Source organism: Pocillopora damicornis, chromosome 7, assembly GCF_964200805.1.
Source record: "Pocillopora damicornis chromosome 7, jaPocDami1.2, whole genome shotgun sequence".
NCBI classification, from domain to species: Eukaryota; Metazoa; Cnidaria; class Anthozoa; order Scleractinia; family Pocilloporidae; genus Pocillopora; species Pocillopora damicornis.
Window position 1 is genome coordinate 22300567 of NC_142676.1, and position 26248 is coordinate 22326814.

Here is a 26248-nt window from a genome sequence, read left to right on the forward strand (position 1 = left end):
AGGCGATTATGTTGCTATCTTACTTTTAGGGGCTAGTTTGTATTTGTAGTTTGTATATGTTGCTCGTTACGTTTTACTTTCACCATCAGAAAACCTCTGCACGGTTTTGAGACCTGCCATAACGCTATTGACAGTCTTCAAGGACAGCAGGAATCCAAAGTTAAGATTTAGCATTCTGAACTGTTTGGAAAAAGTTGGAATCTGCCACTGCGTCTCGCCAGATGTATTGGTGACAACTCTTCTCAACAGGTGAGGATATTTTAGAAAATCTCTAAAATGATCACGGATGGGGTTTATGGAGGTCTCGCCCCATTGCATCAAACTCTTGTCTCTTCTAGAGTTCGCACCCACGAACAAGGTTGCACCCACCTTTACCAGTTTTTCCCCCAAATCTTTGAATTCGTTTCCCAACACGGCAGAAAATATTCCTCTTCTGTCTATATCCTAATGTGTTTGAGTTAGAATGTTTGGGGGCGAACTAATAAAAATGAGAACGAACTTGTTTCACATCAGGGGGCGAACTCGCAAAGCTGATAAGGGGCGAGACCTCCAGAAAAAGCCACTCGTGGTAGGCTCGGTGGTGTAAAAGTCATTGAGACTGGAGGCATAGTTTTGTGTTCTTGGGCACCACATTTTGCTCTCACCTTACAGCGCCTTTGCCTCTCCGAAGTACTCTGTAAACGGTAGCAATAAAATTATTAGGGAACCGGACAAATTGGATATTGGCTGCTTACAAAATCCTATCATCTAGTTCAGGAACAGGAGCGTCAGTGGGATAAGCTCTGTCATCTATGCGAGCCAGTCTCCCATGCAGGTGTGTTTGACAACGAAAGTACAATGTATGCATAATTCTTTACCTATTTATTCTCGCTTGCAGATTTGTAGAACAGCCCAAGGACCTACAAGATGTCATTCTCAGAATTATCAACCACATGGTGCTCACAGAAATTGACGTTATGTCTGATAACTACGATGTTCGTCGGTCACCGACTTCTCCCTTTAAAAGGGGTCAAAGATTCCGCACAAAGTCTACTAAACAAAGCCCTTGCAAAAGTGACAGTGGCTTCTCTGCGAATGATTTGAGTGTGCAAATGAAAGATCTGGTAAAAGATGGGAAACCTAACTGGGCTGCTCTTTCACAATACTGTGCTCTTATGTCGTGCAAAGACACAGATATTGCTGTTAGAGTTGCTAAGGCTCTGAAGCCTTTGGCTATTTTGGGATCGAAACATCTGAAGGCTGAGCTTTTCCGCATGGTGGTTCTCCCGTGCATGTTGCGCTGCGATGGAATCTTCACTGATGAAGTTGCTGAGCCGCTAAGAAAGATCAGAGCAAGGACTTGGACAGGAACATTTACGTCGGAGTGGCTTGGGCAGCGAGCCAAATCAGTCAGGGGGAGTACTTTTTCCGGCTTTAAAACTGAGCTCGGCAGCTTAGACCTTTCGGAACAGGTCCATGGACACGATGAAATTTGTGCAGAGGTTCTTGAACTTTGTATTGGGATGTTAACCTCACTTCTCACTGGCTCGGAGTCTCGAGCACTGTTTCTAAACTGTGGTGGCTTAAATGAACTACAGAGCTTTCTGGCATTACCACAGCTTCAAGAACCAGTTATGCTTGTGTTGGAGTTCTTGGCTGATGTTGAAAATCAAGAAGCAACGGGGAAGCGACCCTATACAGAGAGTGACGACCTCAGTGCAGGATCTCTAGACCCAAGTGGAGATAAAAGTGACAGCAAAGTCTGTTGCCGCAGCTTCCTTTCGTTACTTCAATTCACCACAACACTTTTTGACAAAACGAAGTCACCTGAACTGCCTCTTATAGCCTCTTGCCATCCTGTGGAATCATCATTGAGGGTGTATGTTTGGAGATCGTGTCTTCGCCTACTGGTTTCAAACGAGTTGTTTAGTGAACTGTTTCTCCAGGATGATGGAATAGTTTCCAGTTCTGAATTACTCCATCTTTTGCTTGAAATATTTCGCGGTGATTCTTTGACTCGTCACACAAGGGAAAATCAAGCGATTGATATTCAGTGCACCAAACAGCTTGTGTACTTGTTTGAGTCAGTTACAGCTATTTGTATCAGAATGGCACACACTGAACAATGGAGGTATAAAGAGGTAAAATTGCATCAAGTATAAGGAAATATCAAGCTGAATTCCCCATTTCTCATCATTTGTTAATCGTGTAGCTTTCAGATGCGCTCTATTTCCTTCTAAATTGGTTACGAGAAATTTGGTAATGAATCAAACCAACGTTGCAGAGCTTAATAGTCTGTTCTTCCTACTTGTTTATTGGAAATATTTAGATTTTTTTAACGATAAGTAACGTCGTACTCTCTTTTGGGAGTTACAGGGTTAAGGTAATCCCTGTTAGATTCTTTTAAATTCTCTCCCATTTTCGATGATTGCGGGAGTATCAAGAACTTATCAGTCTCACCCCAACATCCAGCATCTATAGTGTATTCGCTTACCACCAAAGAATTCTGGTGACACAGGAGGTACCTGTAACATTTTTTTTGGGAGACCCGGCAAACTTTGAGTAACTTAACTTTTGCTTGATTCTCTCTTTGTTCATGTTCGTGTATACATGTAAGTTAACAGCTTTGGATAGTGATACGTTGGCAGTGATAGAAATTGTTGTGTGCTACGTAATTTTTTCTACGACGGTACTTTATTGGGTCAAATTCTATGCCATATTTTTGTTTACTAGGCACTTCCAAATCTTGATCAGCTGGTGGAAGAGGTGAAGAAATTATCCTCACACTCGGAGACTTTGCAGAGATATCTTAGCAAAGGACTGACTGATTGTTTTCTCAAAGCATCGACGTGGCAGCTGGAGGGGAGAGAGGGTTCTGTTTTGCTCGGATCGGAAATTAGACGACAAAAGGATGTCGTTTTGAGGAGGACAAGCCATGGGGATAGTCAAGAGGTTCGCCTGAGATTTTTTGTCGATGTGTATCTGCACAAAATTGTTGAAGCGCATGTCAACTGATCCAAAGTGCTTGCTTAATTTTGTTTTGACTTTTTTTGTAATAAGTTTTACCTTCCACTGATAAGCCAATGCATTATTACAGTTTTAGTTAAAAAATGCAATCTGCCAGCCAATGTAGGGCATTTTGAGTTGTTGTAGGGTTAAATGATCCCAGCTAAATGAGTATTAGAGAGCAAAGAGGTCTGGAAAGTGGTAGAAACCTTTCCTTTACTTCATTTTTCACCTTTCGTGATCTAATTTTGGAATTTGGAGAAATTAATTCGAACAGGAAAGTTCTACGTGTGCTATAGTGGTAAAGGGGTGCGTGGCTAAAATAACTTTTTTCAGGACTCCGCTCATTATTTGCAAAAATGATAATACGTCAATCGCTCTTTGCTGTAGGAGTGGTCCAATCTATTGGAGGATGATGACGACGAAACAGATGGGAACCAAAAAGGCGGCGGATCAGTGTTCGAGGAAGGTTACGATGCAGATCAAGAAGCTGACTCCGACATGAGCGATGAAACAGAACGGAAATCTCCCGATAGCAAGAAGCAGCCTAAACAAAAGAAACGAAGTCAATTTCCTAAACAGCTTGAACATATTTTGAAGGGATTGGTCGTTTACCCACGGATTTGCAATATACTTTTTCAATTATTGCAGGTGTGCTATGGCAGCAGAGTTAAAGCCGGAGAATCTGAGAGGTATGAACTTGCAGTTGACTTGTAATTGATTTTATAGAGTCACGATCATCGTTGGTCGTTGAGGATCTAAATAAGTGTCCAGCACAAACTCTTTGCTGAAGTACGAAGAAAGGTATTGCTTTAAACAGATCATTCGCCATTGTACATGTAGATCGTTGGTAAAATGGAGCCCGCCTTTTCTTCATGTCTCCTATTCTTTTCCTCATTTTAGTGTGGGTGTGGTTCTCCATGCTGTTGAAAACCTTCTTCTTCTACTCAACGATTGTGAAGAAAATTGTCGGCGTCTTTGTCAACATGTAAGTGAATTCATACGACCTGTACAAGGAGAGTTCTGAACTATAGTTCACAAATAGAGAAGCCTTGACTGTGCTCTGTTCTGTTATAAAGCACGCAGGAAGCGGCTAGAGCACGAAAGAAGTGAAGGGAGAAACACGAGACGTAGTCGAGTGTTTCTTCCCACTTCTTGAGTGCTCTAGCCGCTTCCTAAGTGCTTTATAACAGAACAGAGCACAGTCAAGGCTTCTCTATTTGTTTTATAAGAAAGAATCCGTTAAATTCCCCATGTATTACTTTCAATTTTAAAAACAAACTTTATTTCCAAAGCGAAGAACAGTGTCGTCAGCATGCTCTATACTCTCATAGAGCAGGCTACAATAAGCCAATCAGAATCCCTGTTAGAATGGTTCAAATAATCTGATTGGCCGTACAAGACATAAGCTGTCAAAAGTGTCAAACCATCAAAGTTCAAAAACCATCAAAGTTCACACTCTGCGATAGTTTACAAACTAAAATAATTCGGCAGGTCGAATTTAACGCTTTTGCCTGAAGTTTTTAAATCAGAATCTTGAAGCGAAATGTTCAGTGAACTTCAGCCGAATTATGGCTCATAAAAACACGCGGGTTTTTTCACATAACAAGGTAGAAAACAAACTGTTCAAGGCGAGTGTTTTTTAAATGAACGACAGCCGAATTCACCGGAACATGAAGATCACTCGGGATGACAGCGCCGCAAAACTCGGCTGCAGTGACTGAAGTGACTTTCCACTCAACACATTGGAAAGGATAGCAGAGTGAGCTCTTTTTTTTTTTCACTCGAAGGGCGGCCGATGTAGTTTCTGAGGCTTGCTTTACTGTGATGACCGGAGATCGGCATGATAAGTGAGCCGCGATGGACTTCAGCATGATCATGTTTGCTCAGACACCGTCATGATTAGTATGAATTTTAACAATTATGCCAGTTTGGTTATATTTTTCATCATTTCTGTTTTGTTCTGTTTTGTTCTGTTTTGTTTTTGAACTCTGAACTCTATAGACTATACGAGTGTTGGCTGTGTTTGATTTTCATTACCGTACGTAAGCTTGCAATCTAACTGAGCGTGAAAATCTTTAAAACTCGGAATGTCTATTTTGTTTTTCCTTTGAGGATTTTCGTATCTGCCCACGTTTTAATAACGTAAATAACGGCGCCTGGTATGTTTACAAACCTTTCTTTGGTTCTTCTGTTACTACTTGCCAGCTCGCTTGTTCCGAAATTTCACTTTTAATTATCGGAAAAAAGCTAAAAAGAAGTCCCGGAAAAGGTCGAACATGGTACAATTTGGCAGGTGGCGTGACAGCTTTAGCTCAGTTCTATGCTCTATACTCTCATAGAGCACGCTCTTTCAACCAATGAAAGCGCGCGTTATATCCGAACTTTATTATAAATAACTTTGATAACGCTGACACCTACGTATTAATTTCAATATTTACACTATATAAGATATTTTAACATTCTTTGAACTTGCTCTTTCAGAGTTAAATTTAGCATATCTTTGTTTTGTCTTTCACTCTCTTACTGATCTATATTTCACGCAACCTTCTTTTCGTATACAGGGATTTGTTGGGGTACTCCTTGAGTGCTTCGGTGATGTAATGACTAGACAGGAGCAGTCACTACAAGGCAAGGCTTTTTTATTCTTTATTTCAGTGACTTTATTCTACCGGTATCTGTTGGGAAGTTCAAGTTTGACTTTATGCACCAAAACTTACAAAATGTAGTCGAACGGCGCTTTTACCGTTCAGAACAAGGGTTCAGTACAAAGTGAGTTATTTTTGCTTAGAAGAATTGAGGATGAGAATATGCGGCTGTGAATACCAACTGATAGAGGCCAGCCTGTAATGCGACTAAGTGTCGGAACTGATTCTTTACAAACGATTATAGAGGAAGATCTTTTTGAAATGAACTACTGGTGGATCCTTTTTTTCCTCCGAAGCCTCACTACTCGCCCTCTTAATTCTCCCATTTTAATGTTTTTGCCGTTGCTGGATAGAGCAATTTTCAGTTGAGTGTTGAAAGAAATCTGGGATTGCGTATTTTCGCTCACTCCTCTTTACTTTGGGATCGGTCCAATATATCGCGCTATCCTTTAAAGCAAGCAAATGCAAAACTAAAATCAATCGTAACTTGATCACACGGTTTTACCCGCGCAACGGGAAGTTTATTTTTGATTTTTAAAATGAATTCTGTTCAACTCTACCGTGCAGTAATTCAGTTGGTAAAACAATGTTCTTTTGATTTTTAACTTCATGTTGTTGTTTACTTTTACTTAATTTAGGTCTTCAGACTCTTGTGATGGAGGTGTTTGTTTGTCTTGCTTGTCACAACATCACAGCCGCTGAACTGTGGGACTTCTTGGCATTGTTTAATTCCACAGATCCTCCTGTGGTAAGGAAGTCTTATAGGGAGCCATATCACTTGAAATTTCTTGTATCTTTTTACGAAGTTAAAGAAAACAATTACTTTAAGATAAACAACTCGAAAGAAGTAAAACCAAACCAAACCGTTGTCAAAATAGTTACGGATAGAGATGATTTCAAAGGATTTTCAATAATCGTTTGAAAAACCTGATCTACATCCCTCGGTATCTTTCTCGGCTGATTTTGCCTCCTATCGTTTCATGTTTCTGTATTCGAGGATAATAGTCGTGTTTTATAACTTGCCTGGCAAGATATGGATAAAACGTCCTCCTTTTAGAAATATTCACTAGTTCCACTAGTGGTTCTTTTCGTCCATTCTCGGCAGACACGCATTACTTTGGCTAATGACAACGTTCTGTAGTATAAAATCTTTTAGTAAAACATAGCTACAAACTTACAAATAGCGAAAAAACCTCGTTATGTGCCATTAATCTCAATACTGTTATTAGGCTTGAATTGCACCTCGTCACCGTACATGCTTTCCTTTGCATTACCACACTGCTTTGACTGCATAGTTAGCCAACTGTGGGTTTGTTCAATTGAAGTTACATTGCAACTGGAGCATTCTATTTATAATGCACATAATGAAAATATTTGATATCGATTTGCCTTTGTGGTTTTCAGCACTTATTATCTTCAGCTTTATCGGAGGTTGCTGCAAGAGCCAGTGCCAATCCTGGTCCTGCTTTCCTGATGTCATTTCCATGTAAAGCCAAGGAATCGGAACAAAGAGCTACAACAGGTGGTACGAGTGGTAAAGCTTCCAGTGGAAGAGGGAAGGAAATAAGAGGCAAAAAGTCTCTAAAAATGTTAGTACCCAGGCCGCTATTTGTGAGCCTTACATCTATGCAAAATGTTGTTTTCCATGTTACGTCAGCATTTGAATAAATATCGTGCATATTTCCAAAAGAAATGTCAAAGTTTCACACACGAAGGCCATTTGAAATTGGGATTTATTGACAAAAAAGATATCGAGAGAAATTGCTAAAATCTTGATCATGCTATCTACCTGGATAACTGAATAACAACTGAAAATTTTCTCAATGTTACGATTCTTTTCTCTACTATAGCGCGTCGTTCTCTCCACAACCAAGCGACGGTGACAAGTCCAGTGAGACAGACAGTATACGAAGTGGTAGCTCTGCAAGCTCCAGCAGATTTCAGGTCTCTGAGACTCTTGATAAATACCTTAAAAGAGATCATAGAAAGGCAAAGTCCTCGATGGAAGGATCAAAGCGCCGTTTGAGTTCCAAGCGAAGTACAAGAAAGCAACTTGGAAGTTCCCCCACCGCATCGTGCTACTCTGCTGACTATGAAGTAACAGAGGTACTTCACTTTCAAGGGCGGCCTCATTTACCCTCGCCATTTCAGTTGTTTGCTGTCCAGCTACCTTTTCAGGGCAGGCTTCCTCGCTCTGAGAGGGGCTTTAGCGTTGCCATGTGGATCTGTTTGAATAGTCCCATATTGGGAAATGGAGTGGACGACGTCTTCAAACATCCAAGCGAAGATTCGCAGAGACAGCTAGGAAATTCTATGGAAAGGACGATGCTTTCTAGAAGGGAGAGAATCGTCCATTTGTGTTCGGTTGGTTCTGGAAAAAGCCTTTTTGAAATTTGGACATTTCCATCTGATAAAGCAGTTCTCATAAGGTATGTATGGGTTATCAGAGAATGTCAGAGGGGGAAAACAGCCCCAAAAAAAAATTAGTCGATCAATCATCCACACAATTACCACAATAACTCATGGCGGCAAAAAAGCGGGAACAAAGGCGACTACTGCACGGAAGTTTATGTGTTTGGACAGCTGTGAACGGTGGCGAGGACTCTCTGGTTCGAGTGCAGACAGTATAATTACTTTTACAGTTTTTTTTTTTTTTTGTGTGTGTGTGTGTGTGTGTCTGTTTGATTTTGTTTTTGTTTTTGGGTGATGGCAATGTAGATGGACCAAGAACCCCAAAAGCAGCAGTGGCTCTCTGAAAGTGCTAAAGCAACGAATGATTAGCTTACCAGCACTGACTAAAGGACAATGGCACCATCTGGTCATATCCTTTACCCAGCCAAAAGTGTTGTCTGAAGAGCAGAAGAATACAGGGGCAGATAGATTACCTTCCTCAGAAGTAAGCCTTTAAAAGTTGTATAAGAAGTAGGTTAGTGGTGGACGTTCCTTGATAAAATGAACCCCTGAGTCTTTACTTGTATGATTGAGGGACACCCTCACGACTTCAAGATCGCACCTTAAATAAAAGTGTCCCTTTATAAAGTTTAATGGGGTAGACCAGAGCAAGGATTAAAGAAACACCAGAAACACTTTTTGGAACGTTTCAGTTAGGAACTTAAGTGTTTTATCGTAGAATAGTGGTCTCTACTGATTAGAAGTCCCTAGCTAAAGACACTCACTAAATACTTTTTCCCTGTTTAACGCTTTTGATGAAACGAATAACACAACTTTTTTTTATTCAACTACTGCATCTTTCATATATAAATGAAATTTAAACTTCTTTCCCACAGCTCCTCATAGTGGTGGATGGAACGGAATCAGTGGTTCATGACATTGGCCCTCCCCTCCCATACCACGAGGAAGCCAAATTTACCCTGTCGACATTGCTTCTTGGTCATGTGACTTATGGCGACGGCGAAAAATCTCCAAAGGCAACTCTTCATGAGGGATATCAGATTGGCAGTGTGTTTGTTTTCGCAGGTAGGTTATGTCTATAGAGTTAGAACGGAAAGGAGAGCAGAAGATAGAACTTACAGTTGATTCAGAAATAAAAGTAACGGGGTATGTTGGGTTTTGGAAATAATACTACATTGCTGATCCTGGCAGTGTGCAGGTCAATTTTCTCATTAGGACCTGCTATATAAGCCGGTTTTCCAATGGGTTTCTCTTTGGTTCGGTTGGTAGAACGTCTGTCCTCGAATTCTGAAATTGATGGAGTCTAATTCCTTGAATTTGGTGGTTTCTTTTTTAAGCATTTCCCTAGAGCAATAAAACATCCTGGGATTCATTGTAGTTTTCAACGTTGCTGCAAATGATCTGACTGAATTGGTCAGACCCTCATCTTCACAACTGAAATCAACGGTAGTACAATGATTATGCACGTAATGTCGTTTCAGAGAAACCTTTCAAAATCTCCAAGCCCGCAAAGCAGCAATCCTCATCATCAAGTGATTGGCTGGTAGAGAAAGAAGAAGCATTTTATTTGTATTCCCTTGGACCAAACAGCGCAAGCATAGGGCAGCTTAGTAAAGACTTCAACATTTTACCAAGTCATACCTCAAACGAGTAAGTTGGCAACGTACTATAGCTTAGGGCGTACAGACAACGTTTGTCTTGAGGCCATCCCGCCAGCTTCCAAAGACAGGTGCTTAATCCCCTGCAACCCAGTCTACAAGGAATCGTCTGGGAAATAAAAAACAAAACAAACAAACACTGTTGTAGTGATAGTGGACCGGACTGAATAGAGGACAGTAGAGGTCTCTTAATGTGTCAAAGTAACGTGTATTAGGGAATTATTTAGTTTTCAACTCAACTGTCTTAGTGGTTAGCAAAGTTTTCCTAGACTTTCGACTTACCCTGCTCTCTTCAGTTAACCTTTAGAATGATATCGTTATTGATAATACCACCCACATTTGTTTGGTTTAGTGTTTCATTGTAACTCGCCAAAGTCTTTCTTTAATACTATTAAATTTTACAAGTAGTGATTAAAAAAGAAGACAGTATCGCACGAAATTAAAAAAAAAAAAAAACATGATTCCTCGTTAAATAGTGCTGACCAATAACAAACTAAGATGGAATTTCTAGCTTGTAATTGTTCTAAATATCATGATACTTGTTTTAGCTCAGCGCAATTGTTCATGGAAGCAGCTAACTTATGGTCTCGTGTAGCCATTACTGAACAAGCTGTCGCGGCAAACTTACCTCCCGGTTTTCTCACGAGTCCTCATGTCGTTGTACCTGATCTCGAGTTGTCACTTAAGGTAAGGTACAAGATTTAATGCAAATGAAATTAAAATCTATTTTTACGTTTTGTAGTACAAAGCAAAAATCAATCTACGCAATGTGATAGTCTTTTCGAAGGAAGGCCAACCAAATTCTTTACGCGCTTGACACTCGACCGAGTCCTTAACGTCCTCCATGAATTTATGTAAACATTTCTTATGGCACTGTTAGGGAGATTTTTTTGACAATCAAGAGCTTCTTAAAATGGTGATCATTTTCCTTTTATTCTCGTAACTGTTTTGTTTGATTCAGTGGTCACACTGTAATGTGAAACAAGATGATGGTTACTCCTAGACTTAAAGGTGTAGCGTTCTTTACTTCTGTAACCGTTTCTATTGAAAGACGAGGTATGTTTATTTACATTTTAGAAGCGGCTCGCTGCTGTGTACTCGCCTATGTGTCCGTTGCGATTCCAGCAGTATTCTGAGTTGTTGACCAGCGAAGAAAGGCAAGAAAGACTAGCGTCTATGAATATCACTGACCAGAGACTAAAACAAAGCGAGTACGAACCCTGGGAAGTTGATGCCAGGGTCACTTCTGATGTCGAATCTCAACGGCAACAGACCATTTTGGAATCAGCTCATGATGTCGGGGGAATTGGTGTCTTCATTTTTCTTTTTGCTAAGGTTTGTACACGTTAAGAGCCAGCGTTTCAAAACAACATAAATAACTCAGATATGAGACTAGATTAGTAGAGACGACTTCAAAGGAATAAAGGTCATCTAGGAGATGTTATGGCCTGAACACACGTTTGTTTTATTCTGTCCATCATCGTTCTTTCCATTTATGTGTCAAATTTAACGAACATAATTGACGAAGTTTCTTTGAACTAATTTTCGGTTCATTATCTATCCAGCTTGTAAGGTATTTACTAAAACACTACTTCTTCCAACTCCTCTCCATTGAAAACTTATTGTAGACTTAACGAAAACCACAGCGCTATTAAAAACAGGAAACTCTTGGAACCATTCAATGTTTTTCTAAGTGCTGCCATTGTGACTGCTTTAAAAGGTTCCTACTGGCTAAGCCTGAGAAAATCTTCCCACACAGGTGGTGGAACAAACACAAAATGAAAAAACACAAGCGGAGGCTTTGTCAGTTGTTTTGTCGCTTCAGAGTTTCTCCGTCTTTCACGCCCGTGCCATGGTCGAAGAGTCTGGGTTTGCATTGCTAAAAAGGATTCTGCTGTCTCCGGAGTGTAAGATTGGTTACCATACGCTGAAGGTGAGTTCTTTGATAAACGACCCAGAACAGCTCTCGTTTATCTTTATGCCGGATCTTGTCCTGTTGGGTAATAGGATCCCAGTATATGAGCACTACCCTTCAATTGGTAACAGCCGTTTCATGTGCAACTTAATCAAAAGTTAGAACGCAATCGTTTTATGTTTAAAAACCACTCGAAGGAATTCCACGTAATCTCTGGCTTGAAAGCCCGGTAGACCGTTCGTTCTCGTGTCGATTCCAAAACTTCAGTAGAAAATATCACAAATATGTCTCATTATTATTTTATTTCATATGTTGAAAGTTCAGATTCGTGCGCTTGAAGTGAAGACCGCGGCCGTATCACGGCAATTTGTGGTTTTACTGGATGATCGTTTTGTTTCTTTGGCCGGGTATATGAAAACGAGATACGCACGTCCCATGCAAATCTTAACCAGTTCCATTCTTTTCACATTAGGTGCTGATGGAAGCGGCTTGTAATGGCGATGTATTCAAACTAACAAATCTAGCCGATGATCCTATAATGCTGAACATCGACTCCACTGCAGTGGTTCGGAACGTCGCCATTTTCCAGCATTTCCTGCTTAACTGGAAAATATGGGAGAGGGCCAAACAAGGCGTACTGGAAATGCTGTTGGCCACTATTGAAATTTTGGTGCACGGAAGCCACAGTTATTACACTTTTAACATCATTCAGTTCCAGAAGGCACAGCTCGTGCAGCAAATCCTGAGTGGATGTCAGGTGAGATTATTTCAGGAGTACAGTAAAGAATTCTTGTTTGAAATTGAAAGCTTCTTTTGTCTTAAACTATTCGACCGCAAGACGCATGATTCGTTTTGACAACTCTCGCGTCCTTAATTCTCTCTGGGGAAGGCAGTTTACTGATTGCCTTCACTCAGTTGGCGGAGTTTTCCGATAGTGTTGTGTAGGTAACTGCATGTTTCCTTAAAGAGCCCTACCCCACCTTCTACACGCTGATAACATGAACTATTGTGAATTAACCTAGCGAAATAAGGTGACAAGATATAAAGCCCCAACATGAAAGGGCACGGTCCTGTTATTTACAGGAATGTTAATAACTTTTCCACAAGCGCCTACCGATGGTGCAAGGAGCGGCTGTGCCCAGTTGGCCGTGAAAGGTCTTTTAGGCGGCGGTAGACCACTGATAAGTGGCTTTTATTGAAAACTTTTAGAATTCCTCGCCATTTTATGAAATGGATTGAGGGGTAGGGAAACTTTTTCTGATTTTGTATTCAGTTCGTTACTTTCTTGAGAAACTTTCGCTTTTTACTTGACTTGGATTTGTCGTTGCTTGACGTTCAAAGTTTTAATCAAGAGACTTTTTAATGGTATAAATATTCCGCACAATGACCTAACTTTAGTTATGCAGAGTATTGCTGCGTTTCGAATTGTGGTGTGACTATCATCTTATTGTTGTTTCACAGGAGAGACAGAGTGAAGAGTGCAAGGAAATTCCACGAGTAATAAGCTCCTCTTATGTGAATATTATACAGAATATCATGGGCAATCCCCCTGACTTAACGGTGTTGAAGTCTGTTTGTGAGTTCCTTATTGCCGTCCACCCGACGAAGGACACCACTCGATTGGATGCACCAAGCAGATGTTATCTTAGGGAACACTCTCTCGACTCGTGTATGTAAAACACGTTTATGTCGTTGTAGATAGTCAAGCCAGCCTACTTTCTGCCTCCTCTTCCTTTCTTCTTACTAATCCCTGAAAAAGATGATTGCAAAAGACATAGTTAACTAATAGAAAAACGGCCTTTTTCTCCCTAACGGATAGAACTCGTAACTTCACAACGCATTTTTTTTTGGTCAAACTGCTTTACTCTGAGTTCCACTGCTCACCTAGGGTAAGAATGGGTATCAGTGGTAAGGTAAGGGTTAGAGGGGGAGGGGATAGGGGGGGGTGTTAATTTTAAAGGACCAGCATTTCCTCAGGGGAAGTAACGTTACTCTTAGTCACCTCATGCTATGGAGACGAGGATAAGGCTCGGTGACATATACAGGCTGGGTTCTGTATGCAGCGTATGCAGACTTAACTGCCCCCCTTATAGTCTACTGAAAGTTTTGTTCCCAACCTTAATTGTGGAGCCACCATACACCATTCTAAGACACTTAGACTCCTAAGAGCTTAAGACGGGATGTTAAAGATTGCTTTCGTTCGCAACTATTATTGGTAGTTCGATCTTCCTTTCACAAACAAGCCTGAAGCTCTCAAGCGTTCCTCTTCAGACGCTTAGAGAAGAAAGAGAAAAAGACAATTATGCTTGAATTTAATAACTGAGTTGAAAATGTAAATTGGCCACCGTAAAGAATTAAAAGGCTGACGTTTCGAGCGTTAGCCCTTCGTTAGAGCGATTGCTCCAATCACTCTTACTTAGGGGTAACGCGCGAAACATCAGTCTTTTAACTCTTTACGGTGGCCGTTTTACGTTTTTAATTCAGTTGTCAATGCTAAATTACCTGCTATACTCTCCCACAGACGTAGCACCACAGTGTCTTTAGAAACTTATCCCTTTTATTCACTGTTTTATTGTTTCCTGGTATGATAGCATTCGCTATGTAGCGGCTAAATATCACTCTTCTGAAAACTTGTCCCTCTCGTGAACATTCCAGATGGATTACTACCTGTTGTCCTCAGATTATGTTCAAATAGCCCCCCTCTTTTTGCGTCGGCAGCTCTGGGTTCAAACCTTTCTTTGCCCGCGGCCAGTGGTGGTTCGATTTCTTCTCCTCTTACCGCTCCAGTTCGCTCGATACACTCACCAAGACCGTTTCAGTTCACCAGCCCAGGGAGGAACCCCTCAAGAAACCCAATGAGCCGGTCACTTAGTTTTGAGTCTATTAAAAGCAAAGATTTGCAAAGGTCACGTGCCAATCTACAGAATGATCAAGAAAAGGGAAGGCTTTTGAAGACGTCATCCCGGAGTGTAACTGAACTCAGCAGATCTGTTGCATCAGGTTTAGAACCTGATAGCCAACTTCACTGGAATTTTCGTGAGGCGTCAAAGGGGACAAGGGACGACAAAGATGTATTTCAGTTTAGCGTCCCCATGGAGGTGGCACCTGGGAGCTCTGGCAAGGCTTCTGTACCTACTGGAGGACTTGCCGTGCCTAAAGGAGACAGAAACCGTCGTGTCATCGTTCCAAAGCAAGAGGCCGGTGAAGGGTTGAGTAGTAGTGCTCTTGTGCTGCACGAGAGCCAATTGAGAGAACCCGACCCCAGAATGAGCCCCTCTCCTTTGACGAGCCCAGGCACACCCCTGGGTATGTCTTACCCAGGAGTACGCACCATTTCCGGCAGCAACCCAATGGTGATTAGGAACTATGAATCAGTCCCAAGTTACGATGGACAGTCTAGTTTTGATCCCACGGAGTATGATTTTATAAACGAATCTGATTTCAGCTCTTTACAAAGTAGTGTGGTCAATCCAAGTTCCCATGATGATTACCTGGTGGTGGAAGGATTCCCTGGGATACAGTCAAGTACAAGGTAAGTGTTGAAGGGAGAGAGGCATCTTAATCTTCAAGACCTGTCTTAAATATCCTTAATTGCACAATTTTATCTTCACATAGCTTTTCATAGAATGTTCAGTTTCCAAATGAATGTCGAAAAACCAAAACCAAAACCAAATTAATCAACGCAATCAATCATAACAAAGATCTATTATCATTATATATCATCAACCAATGAGAACTCTGTGACTTTTTCATTAGTTTGCATATGATCTTTTGAGAGGATGACACGAGTTTCTGGACCAATCATAGAGCTAAGTTAAATTAAACTAAAGAATCTGAATTACGTTTGACACTCGATTGGAAACTCCTCAAAGGTACGGTGAAATCTTTTTAGTGAAGAAAGGAGGGAAAGGGAAGAGAAGTAGGTGGAAGTTTGAATCCAGAGGCTGAGTTTCATGACTTTAGTTGTGTCACACACAGGACTTACTGCCCCACTCGTTCAGACAGCGTACAAGACGTTGATGTGATGATAACACTGAGATTGGGTCTAATGAAACTGCTGGAGAAGAAACTGTTCAATCTGCCATCTGAGCATGTGCCAGCAGTGATTGGCGAGGTTCTCAAAGCTGAATACATATTGGTGTGGGCTCATCACGATTCAGATAATGTCAGAGAACTTGCCATCAGGGTGGGTTTTTTTTGTGTGTGATTATTGTGGACCTTTTTTGATTGTCTTAGTAAATTTTTCAGAGGATCTTCCAAAATTCCATTATTATATTTGGGATTTTGTACTCCATTGTCATAGGCCATCAAGATTAAAGATTTTAGCAAGTATTTCTTTAGTTAGATAGTGTTATTTTGAAGCATTCCTCTTATGAAGTTACCCGAGGATTAATCTACTATACTCTGGTTCAGATTCTTTTCCAGTATTTACAGAAGGCAGAGCCTAAACGTTGTGAGCAGTTCTTAAGAATCCACGGTTTCCACCTGTTGGCGAACCAGGTGAGACAGTGTTTTACCAAAAGCATAGTTCCTTTCTTATTTGTACGTTCTAAACTAAATGTGACGGTCTGTGGCCTTTCCCTACATCTAGTTAATTTGGAAAGCCGCAAATCTTTACAACAAAAATTTATCTTTCAAATCGGCACTCTAAATTCCCACGGTATCAGCGAACGCTTTTCATTTAGTTAATGTGATCTCTTTTTAGCATATAACAAGCCATATACAATTCTTATTTATGTGTTGTAGCTTTATGATCATCCGGTGACAAAGCTGTTAATAGAGGGCTGTCTGTCGCTTCTTGTGGATCGTCCTGTTGACTTGAACAAAGACTAGTAAGTTCAACTTATCTATATACAAACCTTTTGCCTCTTCCCACAGGCAGATATGTAAATGGAACCAAAACTGCTACGGAGACCTCTACTCAGAAGTGTCTCTTAGTAACGGGAGTAAGGCAGTAACAAATAATTCTTTCTGCGGATAGAAAATTGAATAATTTTTTTTCTTAAGGAGCTTGTTACTCTCTTTAAACCAAAGTCTGGTCTGTCTTTTTTGGTATTAATCATTGATGATTATTAATTATATTGTTATTAATCATTTATGATTATTAGTTATATCTTGTGCTTATCCACAGTAACTACTCAGGGGCAGAGGACAGAGACCTGGCCTCCTCTGTCCGCCCCATGGGCGTGGTCCCTCTTATGGCCCTGTTAGAGAACAGTGTGTTAAAGCCATCTTTATTTCATCTTCTGATCCAACATTTGTGCCAGCTATTCATCAAAGTGGATGACCTGTGCCTTCAGGCTGTCGATCACGGGTTGTTGGAAACTGTGTGTAATGTGATTTATGGACTTTGCACATTACGACACAAACAGAGGTAGAAGATTGTAACCTGGCCTGTTTTGATCATTATAATTATTTATCCACCTCATGTTTTTATTGCCACACAGGGGTTTCAATATTTCTTTCCATGGCGGCTGCCGATTGTGTAATAGGCAGCTGTGTCCCGAAAGGGAACCTTTAGGTGAAAGTCAAACGAGAGCCTGCTCGCACGCCAAACAGACGGCGGTAAGAGCTGTTATAGGCAGTGATAGACCGCGGATAACAAACTTTTTGGAAGGAACGCTAACTTTAGAAGTCAAAATACTTGGAGGGCTAAAGCTATAACACAGATTTATTAAGGGAATTAAGTAGATAAGATGTGTTATCAAGTAAAGATGCTAAACTTTATCACAAGAGTGAGACGATAAAACTGAATCCGGTTGAATGCCCATTTAGGACGTGACTTCTTTCCAGTTCCAATTATGAAGTCGGTAGCTTTACCGAGTCTTCATAACTTGATTGAATGTGAGGCCGTTTATTACCTTGATACTGCAAATTTGCTCGGTCCCCTCTTTAGGTTTGTCAGGAATCCGAGTAACCTTCCAGACCTAGATGCAGTAATGGAAGACTTTCAGCAATTTGTTGTGTGTATTGTTAGGAAAGCATGCAGGTAACAGATAATTATGACCTATCATTACATTTTTTGCTTTGTAATCCTTGGCCAATTTCTCAAGCGACGGATCCAACCGATAAAATGCTACTGAGCAGAGAATTGTACTGCGCCATCCACTTGATAGGAATTGATCTAGTGAATCGCGTTATCCACCCTTCGAATAACTGTAGCTTAGTGTTTTGTTCATGCAACGAAAATGAGAGAATTACTAAGATAAACCTCCGTCAAATTAGCGTGTATGATTTTATTTGAAGCATAGTAGACCCATGAAGACGTCAGTACAATTTCTCATTTTTTATCAATATTCTTAAACCAGGTTTAAAGGGAAAATTAGAGTTAAGAGGTTTTGTCCATTAAGTAAATCCTAACAGTTTCATTTCTTCTAAACTCAGCACCAACGGCAACCTTTATTTTCAAATGTTTGAAGATATGCTGATTGCATTAGAGAACCTGGAAGAACAGGATCACAAAAAGAGAGGTGAGTCTCATCTTTAAAATGTTTGTGTTTCAGTTGATTTCCGTGCAGAAGTTTGAATGCCATTTTTCTCTTTTACATAGATCACGATCCTTCTACATCATACTGTGCTCGATATTTTCGTTTTTTCGCTATTCAAGTGGCCTTGCATTTCTTCCAAGAAGTCAGTAAAGGGGAAGGACCTGTGGGAGGAAAGAAGATAAAACCATCTAGCTTGAGGTAATGACACTGAAACAAAAGCAGCAACAATAACAACAGCTATTTTTATTCAGTTTTAATTCTCAAAACAAAAATTACAGTTAGTCTGGCCTAAAGATAGTTAGTGCTACCTTGAGCGCTTAAGTGTATAATTTGTATTATTGTTATTATCATTATTACTATTATTATTCATATTAACATTGATAATATTATTATTTATCACAGTGGTAGTGCATGCGAATAGACTCTCTCAAGGACGCTTTTTTTAACGTTGTTAAAAGCGTAATTCTATCGAAAGAGGACCTTCACATTTGTTCTGGTTTTGGTAATATTAACTGCAGACACCATATTGCAATTACAGTCACAAACGCTTATCATAAAGAGAGTGCTATTTTTTAAGTTTTCAACGTTTATGTGCCCTCAGATTACCATTTCGTGGACTAGATAATAACGTCGACCCAGTTCCCGCATTCACTCCGGTCTCGTCTTGGATCAACTTGGATCGAGACCAGTTCAGATTGTGCCTTGATCCGAGCCAGCTCAAAGAGTCCCCAACAAGTGCAAATTCTAATGAACAGACGCGGCGTTTTCAGATCACGTGCCAGTTGGCCGTGAACTCTATAGTGTACTGCAAGACTTTCTTTCTCCCAGAGGACTTCATTGCCTTTCATTTCGATTCTGTCGAGATGGACGTCCATGAGGCTTTGCGTCCAGGGATGGTGCGAGTTGCCGGAGCAGCCATTGAGAAGGAGTTTGCGCAGTTCGTGTTTAGTTTACTTTTGGAAATTTTTGATGCTTGTTTGGTATGTAATTTTCGTAGGCACCTCAAACGGTCCCACTTGGCATAGTTTAACTTACTCGAGATATTTGGAATTATAAACTATTTAAATTCTCTGTCTTAATGACATTTTTGCTAACATAACTTTACGTTGTTTGCGATCGTCCAGCAACTTTCATAGCTCGTATGATAGTAGGAGGCCCAAGTTTTCATGGCAAGGATTTAATGATAATTTATTTGGCTTACAATTCTACTTAGCTAATAGAAAATTGTGAATAATTAACAGGATCATGTTCAGTTTTGTTGTGTTTTATCTCAAGGATGGAAGAAAGCGAGAAATTTATAAACTCTTCATCGTTTGTAAAGATCATTTGAAAGCACAGGTAAATCCATTGTTTTCTGAAAACACTTATACCTATAACTATCTAGATCTATAGATCTATAGATCTATAGATCTATATCTATAGATCTATATCTATAGATCTATAGATCTATAACTTATTTGACAACAACAGGCAAAGTTTCATGTGCGTCGTTTTCCTGTTTCTTTCAGCTGGGCAAACTGCTGGTGTTCATGTTGAATCCAAGTCAAGATTTGGACTTGTCGTGTTTTGCGCTCAATCTCGTCCGTCATCGACGTGCTAAAAAGATTATAGAGACTGTGCTGAGAACCAGTGGAGGATCGAAGGTAAATATGAAAACAGGCAACTTTCGTGGAGCGGAGATAACGCGAATGACCAAGTTTAGATTGATTTTAGTTCGTTGAGATGGTGGTGCTAAGTTTCCAAATTAAACATAATGCCAAGTAAAGCAAAACCAAAGTAATCCTGGATTATTGTCGATACTCAGTTGGAAATTGTTTCACCTCCTTTTTCTGCGCACCTTCTCTTTCTAGCTCCGTGAACGCACAGCAGTATATGTTTTGAAGATTCTCGACGATCCTGGTCTCACTCAGGAACAGAGAAAGAACGCCGAGAACTTTAAAGACCTGATGTTGTCTATGAACCTGCAGTCTATGCGCTTGAACGTTGGCGACAGCAAACTTTCAAATGACGAGGAGGTTAGTGTGCGAAATATTCGAATAACGTCTGTCATGTGCTCCAACTGGTGATCTTCCTCCCGGCTCTCAACGCGTTTTGCACAATTTAAACGTAATTGTTGTCTAAGAGTTGCTGTATATCTTAGTTTCAGATTTGGGATTCCACAGGTATGATGCAATGGCAAAAACAGAGAAGGGATGGTTATAAAAGGTAATGGAACTCACTATTCATCTCAACATGGTTACTCTTTACATTCTCTTTTTTATGACTAGTTTTTCATTTTCCGCCTCAATACTGTGTTCAAAGCGACACTTTTTTCACCCACTCTTCGGGGTTTCCAAGAACTTAAAGATGTAATGTAACTTTTTTTGATAAGAACAGGTAGGTCAAAATTAAGGATTGAGGCACTGGGAAACAATCACCACTCGTGGAAACATATTATCAAAATAGCGGGCCTCTAGGAGTTATGGCAAAGTAAAGTACCCGGGACAAACCAGCAGTTTAGGTACAGTATTCCCTTAAATTCGTGAATTATAGCAAATGTCCCTTTGGATTTATTTCTAGACTTGACAAGAGAACAGAGGAGCTTAGTGAAGCCATATCAACGGTTGCTCAAGATGTTACTAGAGTTGTGGTCGAGATTCAGGACACAAAACGCCAAGCCCTGCTCAAACATGCAAGGGATGCGCTTTCTGCTGAGGTCCAGATTCGTAAAAAATGGCGCCAACTCATTGAACGACTTATCCATGAACGGTAAGCCGAAATCACTCTTCTTCTTGTGTCAAAACAATGATACCCAATAATCGTTCGGTGGGAATTTTCGTTTGTAGCGTAAGCTCCCGAGATTTGATTTGTAGTAACATTCTCCCCGAACATTTCATTGTAAGCTAGTTGACAGAGTTCGGTGTTTTATCAACTGAAACCCCTTCTGCTGATAAATTTGTTCTTTTTAATCTGTAGTGCTTGTTGCTCTTTGTTTTTGTTTTGATAGTCTTATCTAAGAATATCTTTAAGTAACTTGAAGTAGATAGCTATAACCACGCTTGGAATAACATGTTTGAGGTATTAATAGATTTTCATAAAAGACCTTAGATAGTGTTCTCGTGCTATGCGCGTTTTACTTTCTTTTAGATCTGTGTGGTACGATGTCGAGCACTTTCCTTCATCTTGGAAACTGGACCCGACAGAGGGCCCAGACCGTGTGCGATGTCGCCTTCAGCGGTTTCATTTGGACGTAGGAGAGAAGTATCTTATGAAGGAATACTGTGGCAAAAGTGAGAAAATTTTTTTCATCGGTGTATTTCATTGGTACATTTCCGCCCTTATTACCATTCCGGCTAGTCGGTCCGCTCTGTTACTGATCTGTTGATGTGCTTTTTGATTGTGGGAATCCCTGTTTTGAGAATTTTCATCCCTCTGTCTCCATCGGTGTTCATTAGGATTAATTCTCATGCGAATGACTTCTTGAACGTAACGGGTGTATGAGTAAGGGTCATAGTCATTAAATTTAACCTTATTTACAAATAAGAACGTGTCCTGTTTTATTGACCTACTCTGAAACCACAGAGTGCAAGCAAGCCGTCTGCCTCTTTCATGTGCTTTAATTCTCTCGATCATCGCTCTACTTGTCTTTTCCGATTTATATTTTGCCTCGTCGTCTGACGAAGACTACTAATGTAACAGTCGAAACGTTGCGATCATTGAACAATAGCCTGTGGAAAATACATTCAGTTATTTAACGAAAAAAATTATATGACGACCTGTACCTGGACATTCGCTGACGTGACTGACTAAATTTTCTCGGCTTGACAGGTTGTTATTTTTACAGTTTTAATAAGTTTGCGGCTTTGCTGCGCGCTTTACGAGCTCCGCTTTAAATCCACGGTAAGGCGGCGTCTTCCTCGGTGTCGCCACCGACTGCCGACGGCTGAAAGCGGATGGAGAGAAGTGAGATTTCCGCCGTCCGCTGTTTACTATAAGCGTCATGCTTAACCCTTAACCTTTTTCTTTGTTTTCGAAATAGCCGAAAACCGAATGCTCCGCAGCACAAAATGTCTGTGGATGATGAACAAATGGAATAGAGGTGCTTTCTGAATAAGTGCATTTCACCTCCAGGAGCCGTTCTTAAAACACTTTTTTAGTCAAAATCTTAGCCACGCCCTTTTTATTTTATAGAGACAAAGGGCGGTAGCACTCCGTTGTCATATCTGTTTGAAGACACCACGACCTCAATGAAGAAAAACGTATACTATATCTTTGACACTCCTGATACCATTCGGTGAGTGGAGGCTTCCTTTGGAAGTTGAAGATATCTTATCGAATTTTGAACTTTTCCTAAGTGCAGGGAAAACAGTGAGACGCTACGGATTCAAACAACTTACGAATGACCAGAGACTGATAATGGATCACACTTGTAGACCGTTAACGACTAAAATCTCAGCTTATTGATTTGTGAAACACTTAAAGAAACCGTAGAAGTGATTCACATCAATGAATTATTTTTGTCAGTTTTTTCGTATGCTTTGAACTGAAAATGTCCATTGTGAAACTGTTTCCATCGATCCCAAGCTGTTAAAGACATACTAAGGCCTGTTTGTTTGTTGTTGTTTGTTTGTTTTAGTTTTGGGTTTCTTTTGATGTGTTTGTTTCTATGGGTTTTAATTGCTTCACCAGTTTTCTTCATCATTGTAAGAACATAACACTGGACAGTAAAATCAAAGGAGTTCTTCTAATTGGTAAGTAACAAACGTTTTTCCCATCTTGTCCCATGCCATTTTCTGACACGAGAATGGCAAAAAAAGTTGTCACTATATTGATGTGAAAGGACAGTCTTTTTTGGGACTGGTTTATCAGTTTTTCTTTCAATGTTTTGTTTGCAGGTGAAAGTCACATGTATTTTGTGGGTGAGGAGGCTACGCAGATAGACACAGACATTACACAAGTAGGATTATTTTCTCTCTTGATATCATATGTTGCACGTCTAGTAAAGCAATCATCTACCCATGTGAGCTTAAATTTAAACAATTGCAGAAACATTTAAAATTTTCCCCAGCGACCTGAAGCTTTCAGAAATTGAAGGAGTAATATCGAATATTGCACTTCTCTCTTTGTTCTTTAAGATTTTGTTAGGCAATAAGGATGCCATTTCCATATCCTGGCTCTACGAAGAAATTCAAGAAATACGAACTAGGAGATATTGCCTTCAGGTGGGCACGTGTTAATGAAAGATAGTTTTGTCATTTAGATGAAAGATTTATCCTGTAGCCATGGAAGATCCGCTAAATTTGGCTATGAAAACAAAATAATGTACACAATGGCTCAACTTATAAGATGCGGTTTACAAAGATGTCGAGAGATACACCTTGATGTACGAACTAACGCTAACGAAACAACATAGAGACCTTAAGAAAACCACGATGGCGTTAGCAACGAAGACATGGTAAAACAAAGGATCACATCGGTAGAGCAGTAGCTCAGCACGAGAGTTTTAACACGTTGTACACTTTCCAGCCGTCCTCTACAAAACAACATTGTGAAATCACCAAAATTTGTGTATCCCGAGAATGGAAACCGACGGCAAGTTATTCAAGTTTTTATATGGAATTTAATGCTGCTCACATACGTTTTGCTGAAGTTTACCGTAAAAGACAGCAAACACCTCCAGTCATTGGCGAAATTGTAACTAAATAGATAAACTAATTTTTTGCTTGACGTCTTCTTCGGCGTTGCTTTCCTGACTGCTTAAGGTACGTAATATCTACTCTTTCTTACTTATGACAGGACAATGGCTTGGAGATTTTCCTTACCACTGGCCGGACGTATTTATTGGCATTTGACACGAAAGAGGTACTTTGAGTTAATTTCATTTTAACTGGCTTTTCATTGATGATCCTCAGACATGAAAACGCCAGTGAAGCGAACACAAAAAATTTATGTAAACCAGAAACATTAGTTTCGTTCAGACCAGAGACCTTTTGAGTGGATGTCGAATTTCTTTCACCTTTTACTTTCACCAAAAACCTATTTTTCTTTTTTGGTTTCATTTTATAACTTTTTAACACCGTGTTTGGCGCAAATATATGTGTTCTGCTTAATTAAAATTGTTAACTGAATTAACTTTTTTTATTGGAGCTAAAGACTTTAAGATCTTTCATTTTCATCCCCGTTTAATATATTTTCTTCTGAAAGGAAACCTTTTGATTAAAGTCTGTTTTTATTAGGACCGCGAAAAAGTACTGGAACAGTTTAAACAGAGACATCTGCCATGTTACGAAGCGCCGCAATACAAGCATTTAATGGCTCTAACAAACAGGTACGTCTGTTAGTAGGAATGTTATCCTTATCTAACAAAACGCTTTCCATGATTCTCAAGAAGCAGTGACTACTTCTCGTGTTTCCCCTACACTTCTTTCGTGCTCTAGCCGCTTCTTGCATGAGCATGCTTCATAGCAGAACAGAGTACAGTCAAAACTTCTTGATTTGTCAAAATCCATCGTCTGAAAGTGTTGCACTTGTTCTAACCAGGTGGCGGATTGGACAGATGACCAACTTTCAGTACCTTACAGAGCTGAACAAGATGGCAGGTCGCTCGTTCAATGACCTCATGCAGTATCCTGTGTTCCCTTTCGTGCTGGCTAACTTTGGAAGCAAGGTCCTGGATCTGAACGACGTCACGAGTTTCCGGTATTGATAAGTTGTTTTCTTATTACTTAAATTATATATATTTATTTATATATTTCGATTACAGTGAGTTATGCAGATAAATGTTGGGCGGCTTTAACACTGAGCAGTGAAAACACTATTTCAAAGGGGTGGATTTGATTGCCTGTTCATTTGAAAAAACTAAATTCCTCTACAAGGGACCTATTTGGCAAAAGATGTATACTGGATATGTGCTAACAATATAACTAAGGTATTTGTATTTTCAGTGACCTCTCTCGTCCAATTGCCGTTCAAAATCAGTCAAAGGAACGGAAGTATCGAGAAAACTTTAGAGTAAGTGTTTTTTTTTTCTTTTACTGCACGGTCAGACTGTATCGATGTCGAGGCAGCAATACCGAAAGAGGTGCAAGGAAAATATTCCATAAGCACGTAAAGCTAACACGTTTAATTTTCACGTAGCTGTTGCAGGGGTTTTGTTCAAAGCCGGTTACCACTGTCTGTTTCGCAGGCTCTCGTGTTTGGTTTTCGCCTTACGACCCCATTTTCGGACACAATCACCCATAACATCATTGGCAGCCGCTCATGGAAAAAGTTATTAAATTCATGCTGTTGTAGTTAAGAACAAAGTCGAGTCTTTGAGTTAAGACTGAATGAGATATTTCTGATAAAGTGTTTGTTAGTCTTTACGTGTGGAATTCGCAATACGGAACGCTTGACGTGGAATGCGTGACGTTTGACTGTTTGTGTCTTAGTGGCTACAAGAGGAGTATGAACGGATGGAGGAAGAAGATCCAATGTCTGCCCCATATCATTATGGATGCCATTATTCTAACAGTGGCACTGTTTTGCACTTTCTTGTTCGAATGCCTCCGTTTACTAAAATGTTTCTACAATATCAAGGTAAGTCAAACAAAAATGGTAACCGTACTCTTGAATGAAATCGTCTCGTTCTTTCTCCTATTCATCAATTCCGTTATCGCCATTCCATTTCATTTCCCATTCTCATTCCCGTTCCCACTCCCTTTCCATTTTGATTCCTTTTTGTCCCCTTTTTGTCTAGTAGTTTGCAAAATTACTCGATGTTTTGGCGTTTTCACTGTTTTGTTTGTGTTTATTTGTTTATTCCTTTAATGGAGATTCTTTATTCTTTGGCAGATCGAAATTTTGATATTCCTGATCGTACGTTTCACTCTATGGCAACAACGTGGCGTTTATCGTCATTTGAATCTGCAACTGATGTCAAAGAGCTCATTCCAGAGTTCTTTTTCCTCCCAGAGTTCCTTGAGAACCGCGAAGGTATGGCGTTAGGGTCAATGATTGAGGTCTGAAAATGAAATCGTTGCTACTGTAATTTTTGAAGAATCTTCATTTAGACTAGAACCGTGTTGGAAGATAAGTGAGGTTTATTTGAGACAAAGTAAAATACAGAGAAAACACACGATTATCTTTGAGGAAATTAGCCACGTGGTTTGAGTTTCTCAAGGT

At 40.1% G+C, this 26248-nt stretch overlaps 1 protein-coding gene across 1 annotated transcript in view; it reads left to right on the forward strand.

Annotated features, from left to right (window-relative positions):
- Positions 1–26248, forward strand: part of LOC113672069 (lysosomal-trafficking regulator) — a 38166-nt gene that overhangs the window by 4881 nt on the left and 7037 nt on the right. The window contains exons 6-47 of the mRNA XM_089212729.1: positions 90–249; positions 878–2120; positions 2713–2931; positions 3376–3677; positions 3889–3973; positions 5550–5616; positions 6272–6381; positions 7038–7222; positions 7484–8062; positions 8352–8529; positions 8921–9110; positions 9527–9695; positions 10252–10390; positions 10781–11038; positions 11463–11636; positions 12091–12375; positions 13080–13287; positions 14337–15150; positions 15597–15804; positions 16032–16118; positions 16365–16450; positions 16750–16992; positions 17515–17607; positions 18003–18088; positions 18169–18304; positions 18708–19086; positions 19382–19444; positions 19615–19749; positions 19957–20121; positions 20247–20311; positions 20666–20854; positions 21233–21375; positions 22277–22379; positions 22775–22836; positions 22981–23042; positions 23221–23307; positions 23882–23947; positions 24322–24413; positions 24626–24784; positions 25030–25096; positions 25516–25663; positions 25919–26059. Coding sequence (XP_089068855.1) covers positions 90–249; positions 878–2120; positions 2713–2931; positions 3376–3677; positions 3889–3973; positions 5550–5616; positions 6272–6381; positions 7038–7222; positions 7484–8062; positions 8352–8529; positions 8921–9110; positions 9527–9695; positions 10252–10390; positions 10781–11038; positions 11463–11636; positions 12091–12375; positions 13080–13287; positions 14337–15150; positions 15597–15804; positions 16032–16118; positions 16365–16450; positions 16750–16992; positions 17515–17607; positions 18003–18088; positions 18169–18304; positions 18708–19086; positions 19382–19444; positions 19615–19749; positions 19957–20121; positions 20247–20311; positions 20666–20854; positions 21233–21375; positions 22277–22379; positions 22775–22836; positions 22981–23042; positions 23221–23307; positions 23882–23947; positions 24322–24413; positions 24626–24784; positions 25030–25096; positions 25516–25663; positions 25919–26059 — 8430 coding nt within the window. The remainder of the gene's footprint in view (positions 1–89; positions 250–877; positions 2121–2712; positions 2932–3375; positions 3678–3888; positions 3974–5549; positions 5617–6271; positions 6382–7037; positions 7223–7483; positions 8063–8351; positions 8530–8920; positions 9111–9526; positions 9696–10251; positions 10391–10780; positions 11039–11462; positions 11637–12090; positions 12376–13079; positions 13288–14336; positions 15151–15596; positions 15805–16031; positions 16119–16364; positions 16451–16749; positions 16993–17514; positions 17608–18002; positions 18089–18168; positions 18305–18707; positions 19087–19381; positions 19445–19614; positions 19750–19956; positions 20122–20246; positions 20312–20665; positions 20855–21232; positions 21376–22276; positions 22380–22774; positions 22837–22980; positions 23043–23220; positions 23308–23881; positions 23948–24321; positions 24414–24625; positions 24785–25029; positions 25097–25515; positions 25664–25918; positions 26060–26248) is intronic.